Source organism: Pseudophryne corroboree, chromosome 7, assembly GCF_028390025.1.
Source record: "Pseudophryne corroboree isolate aPseCor3 chromosome 7, aPseCor3.hap2, whole genome shotgun sequence".
Lineage (NCBI taxonomy): Eukaryota > Metazoa > Chordata > Amphibia > Anura > Myobatrachidae > Pseudophryne > Pseudophryne corroboree.
Genome location: NC_086450.1, coordinates 92,463,610 through 92,476,703, shown reverse-complemented (window position 1 = coordinate 92,476,703; position 13,094 = coordinate 92,463,610). Strand labels below are relative to the sequence as shown.

Genomic DNA, 13,094 nt, shown 5'->3' with positions numbered 1-13,094 from the left:
ACAGTAATTTGCAAATATAATTATCAATCCGAACACCAAAAAACAGTAATATTCAGTCATTGGCCAGTGCACGCCTTGCCGGTAGATGCCGGTTAAGCCACGCTGCCGCTTCCCGTGGGGTCATGAAAAATTTGGTTTCTCCGTCAGCGACCACTCTCAGTTTTGATGGGAAAATCATAGCATATGGGATATTGAGTTCCTGAAGTCGTCTCTTAATTGGCAAGAACTGGGCCGTCTCCTTCTGGACATTAACCGCAAAGTCAGAGAAGACTGATATTTGGGTGTGATTCCATTTAAGTGGACCCTTGGTATGAGCAAGTTTAAGAACATTGTCCCGATCTTTGTAATGAAGGAATATTACTATAAACGTGCGAGGAGGAGCCCCAGGTGGGAGCGGTCGCATAGGGACTCTGTGTGCACATTCCATCGCAAAATGTGATGAGAAAGCATCTGTTCCCAAAAAATTTCTGAGCCATTTTTCCAAGAATTGTTCAGGTAAGTTTCCCTCTTCTTTCTCAGACAAACCTACAAAACGGATGTTATTACGCCATGGGTGTCCTTCCAAATCAGTTAGCTTTTTGTGCACATCCAACATCTGAGATTCAAGAGTAGTTGTGCGTCGGCTAAACGGGTTCACTGTATCTTCAACAGTAGAAATGCAGGTTTCAACCTTCCCCACTCTCTCCCTCACTCATTGTAGATCCTGGTGGAATATAGACAAATCTGATTGCACTTGGGCTATCTTGTCCGCTAATCTGCTTTCACTGGCGTTAACTGCATCCAGTACTCTTTGGATAGCATCCATTGAAGCATCAGGAGAGTTTGAGCTAGCACTACCGGCTGGAGAGGTAGGAGAGGAAACATCAGGCAGTTCTCCCGCCGGCTTAGCCTGTGCAGGCGGATTTCTAGAGAATTTTCCAATTTAGCAGCGGTTGCAGCATGATGATGGTGCTTCACCATGGTTGGTGATATTCTATACAGTCACCTCTAGAGGGAGCTCCAGTACTGAACTACAAATGAATGTAAAATCGAACAGAGAGACACCCAACTCACTATGGTCTCAAATGTAAAAATCCGTAATAAGTTGATGCAGCAGACGTGTCAAGTATAATGTGCTTTACTGAATAATGAAGGATCAGTAGTTTATCGACAGATCAGGAAACACTGAGGGGCAGATTTATTAAGCTTGGAGAAGTGATAAAGTGGAAGGTGATAACTTACGAGCCAGTTAGCTCCTAACTGTCATTTTTCAAACCCAGCCTGTGACATGGAAGTTAGGAGCTGATTGGCCGGTACTTTATCACCTTCCACTTTATCACTTCACCAGGCTTAATAAATCTGCCCCACAGTGAGCATAAGACCTCCAACTGACTGATAAGAATGACAACAGAAGAAGTCTCTCCAATATAATTAGTAGCTCACAAACAGTGCATCAAACAGGTCTCCACACACATGTATTCACAGCATAGAAGCCAGAGCACCAAATAAATAATCCTTAGAACTCCATTTTCAGAGGTGGGAGAGAAGGAATGGAGGAGGAGGAGGGGAAGAGGAGGAGGGGAGGGGGAGGGGCAGGAGGAGGGGAGGGGGAGGGGGAGGGGGAGGGGGAGGGGGTGGTACCGCCGTCCAACAGCATGGATTTAACAGGTCACTGGCACTAAATGAATTATCCCCTTCACTCTGCAGTCTACAATCTGCAAGCTAGACTTGCCCGTGTCGACACACAGCAGTCACCAGCCAAAGTCTGCAATACTGGCGCCCAGCAGTAGCAGCAGTATCTTTCAGGGTGTCACGTCCCCGTGATCTCCCCTCTCAGTGTCCCCCAGCACTCAGGACTCAACAGGTGACTGAGGCACAGCAGACAGCGCGGCCCCAGCTACAGGAAGCACCGGCGGGAGAACCAGGGGAAGTCCCGGGATGGCGCTCAGCAGCGGGAGCTCCCAAGGAGGTGTGATCCCGCTACCTCCGTCCACAGCGCCCCCCTGCCCTCACCCTACTGCAGGTCAGGTGCGGCAAGTGGCGCAGAGTCAGGGATTCCAGCGCGGGTGAGAGGAGAGCCAGGAGAGGAGTCCGAAGCCATCAGCGGCCTTTATGTACTAATCTTAATCAGACCCATTGTCTTTCTATGGGACAAGTAGCAACTTACATGTTCTGTGTTGCAGCCATCTGTCGCTTTTATCCCAGGACATAGAGCGATTGATGCTTTTTCATTGTTGATCACTCGGAACTGGATAAAGCCAGCAGTGAATGCGTCTGTGGAATAGTATTAGAACTGAAGTTAATATCTATACAATATCATTTGTAAGCACATAACTAGCACATGAAAGTAGCAGTGATGTACTAACATTGCTCACAGGTGTAAAACTGCTATAACCGTTCAGTACTCTATCAGACGTTACCTCTTCTCTTATTTTTGTGAAAATTAGATGATGAAAGCAAACGTTGGTCACTTTAATCAGTAGACATTCTAAACATCTTTGGAGCATTTTTTTAGTAACTAGCCTACTGCACATTGCAAATAAAATGTTTCTCCCAATTAACTCTTTAACACACTTTTTTCATAATCGATTTTATGGAAGTACTGTAGGCAGGGCTTAAAGTGGTCCTGGTGAGGTGGTGGAACTCTTGGAGGAGGACCATGGAGGCACCAGGGCCTAAGGAAGGAGTAGGTGGTTGCAGCTCATCAGCAACACTAGTGCCGCCTGTATCATCGATTGACGCAGATGATGGGGTGGGCTTTTCTGTTGAAATTACTGTGCAGTGCAATGCAGGAGGTGGAACTAGTTCCCCCTTCCATTACAGGTGGTGGAACTCAGTTCCACCTCGTTCCCCCCCACTTTAACCCCTGACTGTAGGTATCAACAGCCAGACTTTCAGGTGTTAAAATAATAAAATAATATATTTTTTAAATGACCTACAAAGGGCCTTGTATAGAGGTGAATACACATACGTTCCGAACATACACAGAAAAGACACAGCTATAAAGAGGGCATTTACACGCATAAGCCCAGTCTTATGCAGCGTTCACATTAGAAAGATAAAGTGGCCGTCTGGTGGTTGTGCAGATCGAGCGGCTGATTAGGTAAGACTACCCCTGGGGTAAGCTATACACGCTTACACAAGTAAAGTCCTAACAAGTAATAAAACAAAGGCAGGTAACCTGGTGAGTAGTAGACATTCCCATGTTTCGAGGAACAAATATACAGGAGTTCTTAGCAAAACAAATCCAGAAAGATTGGAGTACACAGAAACAAAATCATGAACAAGAATCTAGGAATCTTGCAGAAGCTTTGAAGAATGCAGATATAATTGAGGATAGGGATACCAGTAAGCTTGGCAAGGCAGATAATAGAAGCTCACAAGAACACAAGACCAGCGCATGAAACATCTGTGATGCTTTTGTACCTGGTGAGTAGCTCCCTGCGCGCTGGCAGGGAGCTACCCGACGTGATCCGGATCACAGCGGCTGCGTGTGACATCACACAGATGCTGCGCCCCCCCCCCCTACCCACCAACGGTCCGGACAAGCCTCCGTTGTCTGGATCGCACCCAGCCAAAGTTCCCAAGGGGCTCAACGGTGAATTTGAATCAAAATGCTTCCTTACTTAAAAGTCACTATCCATATATTAATATCTAATTGACACCATCTGCTTCACTTTGTTTGCACTTTTTTGCACTTTTTATCTGATTTTGCACTTTTTATCTGCTTCACTTTGTGTGCACTTTTTTGCACTTTTTATCTGAATTTGATGCTGTAAAACCGTTTGTTTTAATATGTGTTTTTATTGTTTTTTGTATATGGACTTGCATTTGGACTTTTGACCACGGGATATCTATATATGGAATGCTGCTATGAGAACTTTTCCGGGTTTGTGCAATATTGCTTCAATGGAATCTCCGTCCTGGGGGCTCTCCTTCCGGGGAAATGGAACACAAATGACACACTTCCGGGTGAGGTGGAATGCATCCCTGGTTGCCGAACAAACGGCGCATGCGCAGGACAGCATGAACACCGCTCAGCGGCAGTAGCACACACAGGTGTGCTGACACTATCTGGAGGTATAAATATGACTCTACTGGAAGAGCCAGTTACACTTCTGATGAAGGAACTACTAAAGTCAGAAATGCGTTAAGTGTTCTCTTCAGATCACCTGCTTCATATGGACCTGGCGGCTTTGCGGTAACTACTCTCTGGATGTGACCCCTTTAATCCGGATTTAGGGATCATCCACTTGTCCAGCTTTCCACTCTGATAGGACCTGAGGGTTTTTGCTGTCTGCTGAGCTGTGTGCCTTATTGGGATCATTGTGATATGCTGTTTTAACAACTCTTGTTTGTAAGTGCATTGATGTATTAAAACCACAGTTTTAAAAGGCTTACTGCACTATCTCTCTGTGTTTTTATGTGCCTAACCTCAAACACGCGCTGTGTGGAGGTGGTCACAATATATTTTACAGATTAAACATAAGGACGGTGAAAAAATCAAGCTGTCTGAATTTTTTGTGTGAATGTAAATGTTCCACAATTTGTCCCCGGTGGATTATATTTTTTCCTTTAAGCACCATATGTATACGTAACTTCTTCTCTTCTATACAAATTGTCCTAAGTGTTGTGGATGTACACGTATATTTTGGCTGCACCTCTGGTTCTAATTGCGCACTGATTTTCCCACCCCTTTTTCCATTAGCTCCCTGCGCGCTGGCAGGGAGCTACCCGACACGTTCCGGGTCACAGTGGCTGCATGTGACATCACGCAGCTGCTGCGGACCGCCCCCCCCCCCCCCCAACGGTCCGGACATGCCTCCGTTGTCCGGACCGCGCCCCGCCAGCTGTGTTCTAACGCCGTTTGCACGTCCCGCGACCGCCTTTGCCTGTCAATCAGGCAGAGGCGATCGCAGCCAGTAAGATTCTGATAGCATCTCACTGGGCTTCCGGGGTGCGTGCACGCAGTGCAGCCAGTGCGCATGCGCACTCCACAAAGTAATTCAGACTGCAATCGCTGTCGCTGCAGGGATGCAGTCTGAATTACTCCCAACATCTCCACTTCTATAAACCTGCCATTTAGTAATATATTTCCTGTTCACAGAACAAACTTGGAAGAGCAGCACCTCTGGAACTTTCCACAACTGCAGCTCTCATAACCAAAGGCCTGATGACCCCTTGTGGCAGGAAATCATACTGCAGGGAACAATGCAAAACAGTTCTAACATCAGGACACTGCCAAAATGTTCAGAGATTTGGGGGCTGCAAGTGTGTAGAGTAGAAGAAGTGGTCTAGCCGAAAAAAGGCTACATTTTTGTGGATTTGAACTGAGCGGATCAGAGGTTGTCCTTTGATTTCATAAGTTAACGTATATGTACTTTCTGTGACATTATCAATCTGCCAGCTATGATATCGGTTTTTCCACACATAAGGTCATACATACGGTCCATAATAAATGAAAGGTACTTATCTGTATTTGCCTTTATACTGACTGTAGTAAGTTTATGCCTAATTCCCTCACTATGGGCATATTTATCAATAATGTAAATATGGCACCGTTAAAAATAGGATTTTAATACCTACCGGTAAATCCTTTTCTCTTAGTCCGTAGAGGATACTGGGGTCACATCAAGAACCATGGGGTATAGACGGGATCCGCAGGAGACATGGGCACTTTAAGACTTTCAAAGGGTGTGATAAAGATGGAAGCCATATTTGTTCATAGGACTCCATTTTATAATTGACATCTTACAAGCTGTTTCAAATTGTTTTTCAGCTTAGAACTGACACAGGAAAGAGTATAGACCTGTACTTTGTTTGAACCCATATTGTGAAGCTATGACCTTTATCTAAGATATACTTTCCTTGCACAAATATATTGTCAGCAGCTAAATGTGAAGGCTTCAAAGGCATTTGTCAGTTTGCGGTATAACAGGAACGGAAGCAAAACCAGACATATGTAGATTATGAGTTTAACAAAAGTCCCCTGTTGCCCCACATAAAACCGCAAACTGGAATTATAGCGTTGCTAAGAAGATAGGAGTTTATTAACCAATAGGATAAGAAAAGTATGTTAACCAATAGAATTAAAGAGATCATTAACCAATAGGATTATGTTTTGTGTAAGGAAGCTACGCCACTGTATGCAAATATGTACCTCTTTATAATGTAATGTTTTCAGGAAATAAAGCAGCTCCGCACTATTATTCCTCACTGAACACACGTGGCTAGTTATTACAAATGTTAATTTGTTGACTGGTCACTGGCTGCAGCCATGTATGAACCTGATGCTGACTGACTGAATGCGTGCTTGAACTTCGTTAAGCAAAGGGTGCCCTTTCCTGGGTTCACCTTTTTCATATGGAGGTTCCGAATCCGAGATCCCACATCACCTGTTGAACAGCGGACGACTGGGCGGACGGTTCCTGGACTGAGACTCAAAACCCATGCATGGTACGTAGAGATATTTCTCTGTAGACTCTCATTCCTGCTAATTGTCCACTCTGTTCCGCTGAGAGACAGGAATCGGGATTGCGTGCGCAAAGGTCACTCAGTAAACAGGTTTTTCTCATTTTCATTCTATCTCTTGCTTATATGTGCTTATATATGTTACAAAGGCGTATGAATCAATGAATGTGAGTGTGAATTTATCCTGAGTATTTAGAGTGTGTATACATAATCAACTGACGGGTTGTTAAACTGGATGTTGCTGCAGCCGCCTTCAGTGGTGGTAGTGGCTCCTGGGACCTGTGAACTTCATTTGTATACTTCAAATAACAGGCGATTGGAGTGGCGTAGTTAAAACGTCCAATGAGTCTGGTCAGGTGTTTTGGTGCGGTAGCGATCCTACACGCATACTCAGGTGACCCATGTGGCATCTGAGGGCTAGAACACTGTCTTGTTTGTCTTATAAAGAGAACTAGAACGGAGATTAAGTCATTGTTACAGCAGTATAAATGTAAATTAGTGTAGGGAGACTTTAGAAAGAACTCAGAGTTATGAAACAAACTTGTCCCCTTGGTAAGTGTGTAGTACTTTTAGTAAAGGCACACCACGATCAGACATTTTATTTACATTATATTTGTAGTCCAGGAGAAGCTCCCCTATTTTCTGAACCTTGGGAAGAAGGATTTGACATTTTTACACCAATTTGTTGCCATTTCATTCCTACAGTAAGAGACATTGGAAGGAAGTGGTCAGATATACTTACTGAATTAAAAGATTCAGAGCAGTATATTGCACACAATATAAGAGTCTAAGTTGTACTCACGGTAGAATATCATTGCATCTGACTTGCATACCTTGTTAGTACCAAAAAGCACGTCCTGTCGCTTTAAAAATTATAGCGTACAGAGTTAAGAAAAAAAAATCAGGAACGGAAGCCGTTTAAATTTTTTTTTATCTCTCTTTTCCGTGAGCTGTAACCACAGACTGGTGCAAACAATGAATGCAAGTTGAATGTCCTGTCAGGATTGTGTCTGCATAGCAATCATACATAAGTTAGGGGAAGGACATCCATTTATTTTAAAAGCAGTAGTGTACTCTGCAGAAGAAGGGGTTTGGGAAAATAGAGAAAACCCAGATGATGTGTTCATATTGATGGGATATCATTTCATTCCAAAAGATAGTGACATAGGTAAAAATTGGTTACAAATCACCTCTGTTCCAGGCAATTATCCTCACAGTTGTATCTCTGAGGATCCGTTAGATCCAGGCTACTGATATTTCCCGGATTTTGAATTCTTACTGGCCATAAGAATGGGAAATACAAATACTTATCCTTCGGATGAAGCACCTCGGAGTGCCATGGACATTATGAAGAATGTACATGGTGAGCAATGCTTGAAGGGTATGAGACGAGTGTTTCAACGGGCAGAAGTGACTACTGATGGCATTCTAGACCCGGATAGGTTGAAACAAATTAGGGTAACCTATGGGAGATATGTGAAGGATAATAAACTGGAGCGTAGGCTTGAATTGTGGATTGACACGGCTGAATTACTTCAGTATGAAAAAGAGTTAGAAGAGGCAGACCAAATTCAGGAGCAACTGTCCCTAATAAGTTTGGATGACTGGGAAGATGTAGACACAACAAGACAGGACACAATGATACATAGAGGTCCCAAGAAAACCAAAGGGTATCCTTACTGGGCATGTCCAAAGTGTGGACATTGTAACCCACCAGATGACACAATATGCCCAGTTTGTCAGACACCCTGGTCTTACAAATGTAAACCCTGTGAAGGACCAAATGTTAGAAAATCCGTTAGGTTTAGGAAATCTATCAGTGAATGGCTGCCATTACTTAAAAGTAAGAAACCTACAAAATATACTTGGAGATGCGGATGCCCTAAACTTATACATTGGCAAACTAGAGAGTGCACAGCATGTAATGTCAAAAGACCAGGAGTGCATCCTAAACACACTGGATGTGTGGTCTCTAGTCTGGCATCTGCACCTCCACCATATATTGTACCCGAGGGATCAGTCCCCTATGGATTGTATCCGGTATGTACACAGGATTCAATCACACCGGCTGTAGCAGCTGGGAATGGCAATGAAGTGCAGGCAGAGCGGCGCAGAACCACAACATGGTACAAGCCATGGACAAATACATAACTGTTAACTATAGTCAAGGACGTGCCAGATGTCAAACTTCAACCCATGGGGTTTCTTAGGCAGGTTAAAAGATTAAGAACAATTTACAATGCTACATGGCTAGATCTAGATGAAGTAACAAAAGCCTCTGCAGGAGATCTGATTGCAGGTCAAATAGAGCAAATGCAGCCTAACCCTCCAGGTGCAGCACTTGCCATACCTGCTGAAAATGAGCGCAAAGCTTGTGCTTCTGGCCAGACGTGGATAGCAAAATGTGAACTTTTCTGTAATCGCCTGGTAGAGAATGCACCAGCGGCACAAGAACACAGACAAAATAAAACAGAATCAGTACAGCAGTACTATGATATCATGAACAGACGGCATACTGATCAAGGCTTTAATATGACAGAGCCTAGAGACATTAGAGTATTCAAGACAGCCTTCCTTAATGGCCTATCCCCCGCCCTAAAGGAAGAATTGTACCGTAGCAGGCCAGAAGCAGGGACATTGGCTCCAGATGTGATGCTCACTATCTTGCGTGCCATTGAACATAATAATCAGGAAAAGGCTGACAAAAAGAAGTCAGCTCCACAGACTATTTATCTGGTCCAACAAGCACCAGGTAAATTCCAACAGGATACCCACAAACAGGGCTCTGATAACAGATTCAGATCTAATGCTGACACAGCAAGGAGACTGGGTCTGTGTTTTGCCTGCAATAAAAAGGGTCATCTTAAAAAGGACTGTCGGAAATGGAAAAATCAGCAAGACACTTTGCAGAAACCATTTCAGAGCAGCCACAATTCTCAAGACAAACACAAATCAGATTAGGAACACGGCCCCCGAGTGCCCACCTTTCCCTGCAGAGTATCTAAGGCAGGACCCCAATGTAATTTACCTCTAACTCTTGATGGAGGCCCAACCATCCAGTGTTTGGTGGACACCGGGGCAGCCAGGTCTGTAATAAGGAAAGACTTAGTGCCCAAAAATCTAATCTCAGTCGATCAAGTACCTGCTACAGGTTTACATGGTCAAACACAGTTCCTACAACAATCCAGACCAGTAAAAGTTTCTGGCCCAGAGGGTAAATCAGTTGTCACACAGTTTCTCATATCTGAAGACTGCCCAGTAAACTTAATAGGAGCAGATCTTTTATCTGCCCTAGAAGCCTGTATAATATTTAAAAATGGAACTGTGTCAATTTCAACTCATGCTTGTGACAACCAAAGAATTGCTTTTGATACATACATGTTTGTCTCATCTCAGGAGTGTGACTCCCCGAGTACTTCGCTTCCTGAATTGCTTCAAACATTACCACAGGACCTGTGGTCAAGCAGCAAAGTAGATGTGGGTTTACTCCCAGTAACACCAGTGGCTATCAAATTGAAGCCCAATGTACAACCAGTTAAAATGAAACAGTATCCCCTAAACAGTGAACAGGTGGAAGCGATAGGGAAACAAATTGGGGATTATGTTAAGGCAGGGGTCCTTAAGACCTGCAGGTCCCCTTGGAATACGCCTCTGTTTCCCATTAAAAAACGTTCCCAAATAAATGATAAGCCCTCTTATAGGCTTATTCATGACCTAAGGGAGGTCAACAAGAGGATGATCATAGATAGTACTATTGTTCCCAACCCGCACACACTTCTCAATCAGATTCCAACTAGTGCTACAGTATTAACTGTCCTCGATCTTGCCAACGCATTTTTCAGTGTGCCCATTACTGAGGATAGTCAGTTACTGCTAGCCTTTACTTTTAACATACAACAGTACTGCTGGACAAGGTTGCCTCAGGGAGGAGCAGTAAGTCCCAGTGGATTTAGCGAGGCTATGGCATTGGTCCTTCAGGAATGGGCACCAGAAAATGCGTCCACAGTACTGATACAATATGTAGATGACCTACTTTTGTGTGCAGATGACAGACAGAAATGTGAACAGGATACATATTCTTTGTTATTATTTTTACACAGAAAGAATTGCAAGGTATCCAAGGACAAGTTACAGTATGCACAGGACAAAATACAATTTTTGGGTCATTGTATTTCTGCTAATGCTAAACACATTACTGCAGAGAGGAGAAATTTAATTTAGTCAGTTAAACCTCCTCAGACACATTAAACAGCTCAGATCCTTTGTAGGACTGATCACTTATTGCAGAGAATGGATTGTAGGCGCATCACAGAAACTACAAGTGTTATATGATGCCCTAAAGGGACAAAATGCACAAGGTGCATTACTCATGACACAAGAACAGCTAGATGCTTTTTGTCAGCTAAAAACAGACATAGTATCAGCACCAGCATTAGGACTTTCTGATTATGCAAGGCCTTTCAATTTGTTTTGTTGTGAAATTTCAGGCCATGCGCAAGGAATATTAACGCAGGTACATTGTGACAAACAGCGACCCCTAGCGTATTATTCAGTACAGTTAGACCCAGTCATATGGGCAGCACCAACATGTGTCAAGTCAGTAGCAGCAGCAGCGTTATTGTTAAGGTCCATACACACTTGACGATGCACACGTCGTTAACGACCGTCGTTAACGACTTCCCTTGAACTTCCCTTGAACAGCTGAGCAAACGACATGAGCATACACACTACCAACAACCAAAGACCAACAACCAAAGACCAACGACCAAAGACCATTCATCATTGAAGCATCCAAGCTGAACAGTTTATTAAAATAATGAGCTGGGAACAGGGCTGGTGAACAGTGGCTTGGTCGTTGGTCGTTCACACCATACACATTCAACGACGTCTCTGGTCGGTAACGACCATAGTGGAAATTGAGCATACATGCTCCACAGATAAGCGAGGGTCGTTAACGTCCCGCGGGGCCGCGCATCGGTGGTCGTCGGATGCATACACACTTGACGATATAATGAGCGACATCGTTGATGAGGGCTGAAATGAACGACGTCGCTCATTTTATCGTCAAGTGTGTATGGGCCTTTAGACAAAGCTGCTGATATTGTTCTGAGTCATCCCTTAACTGTACAGGTGCCTCACTCAGTGACTGAAATTCTGAACCAAGCGCAGACTAAACATTTATCTGCTGCTAGACTAACCAAATATGAAGTAGCATTGCTTACACCATCCAATGTCACTATCAAACGTTGTACTTCTTTGAACCCAGCTACATTATTGCCGCTGGTTTCAAAAGAGGGGAATGGTGCAAGTGATGATGAAATGACAGTGACAGGCACAGAAAACCAATCAAATTTTTAAATTTCTATACACGATCAAGAACATGATTGTATAGAGTTAATGAATCTTGAAACTGCAAGTACACCAGAAATACAGGAACATCCTCTACTAAATGCAGATTTACATTTATTTGTGGATGGCTCCAGGTACTATGTGGATGGGGAACCTCATACAGGTTTTGCAGTTACCACAGAGACAGACATGTTAATACAGGAACCCTTGCCATCAGGTAGTTCAGCACAGGAGGCAGAACTTAGGGCACTGATAGCAGCCTGTATTTATGCTGAAGGTCAAACAGTTAACATTTATACAGACTCAAGGTACTGCTTTGGTATTGCCCATGACTATGCAGTTATCTGGAAGAGCAGAGATTGTATAGGTTCTTCAGGAAAACCAATAAAACATGCAGACTGTATTAGGGCATTATTTGCTGCCTTTCAATTGCCAAAGAAATTAGCAGTTATAAAGGTCAAAGCGCACACTAAAGAGGATACTGCAGAGGTCAGAGGAAACGCTCTAGCTCAGGCCTGGCCAACCTGTGGCTCTCCAGCTGTTGTAAAACTACAAGTCCCATCATGCTTTGCCACAGTTTTGCTATTAAGGAATGGTAAAACTGTGGCAGGGCATGCTGGGATGTGTAGTTTCACAACATCTGGAGAGCCACAGGTTGGCCAGGCCTGCTCTAGCTGATCAGGCTGCAAAAGCTGCAGCAGTCCAGCCTCTACCAGACACTCAGGTGATGTTAACTGTCACACCAGAGTCATTAGACTTACAGTTATTGTGCAAATTACAAGCACAGGCCTCAGGCAAGGAGAAAAAGGATTGGGAAAAATTAGGTGGGCGAATACACGGTGACAGATGGATGGTGGAAAACCGTATCTGTTTACCACGCTCACTTTACCCAGTCTTAGCACAAATATTGCATGGAAAAACACACCAATCCAGAGATGCAATGGTGAGGATTGTAAACCAGCATTGGGTAGCACCAGATTTCACACAAGCAGCACAGGCTTATGTTGCAGGGTGTGTAACTTGTGCTCTACACAACCCAGGAAAGGTTGTGAAGGTACCAGCAAAAAGTACCCCACAAACTTGCTACCCCTTTCAGAGATTACAAATAGACTTTATCCAGTTACCTAAATGTTCTGGGTATGAAAATGTACTTGTGTGCAAATACCTATTCTCAAATTGGGTTGAAGCTTGGCCTTGTAGAGCAGCAAATGCCAAGACAGTTGCAAAGAAGCTAATGCAAGAAGTAATATGCAGGTTTGGAGTACCTGAAGTTATTGAAAGTGACAGAGGTACTC

General features: G+C 43.8%; 1 protein-coding gene across 2 annotated transcripts in view; it reads right to left on the bottom strand.

The window, feature by feature from the left end:
• The window catches only part of LOC134944660 (intelectin-1-like), a 75,419-nt gene that overhangs the window by 14,144 nt on the left and 48,181 nt on the right, over nt 1–13,094 (bottom strand). For both annotated transcript variants that reach the window (XM_063933422.1, XM_063933421.1), the window contains one exon: nt 2,147–2,253. In XM_063933422.1, the coding sequence (XP_063789492.1) occupies nt 2,147–2,253 (107 nt within the window). The remainder of the gene's footprint in view (nt 1–2,146; nt 2,254–13,094) is intronic.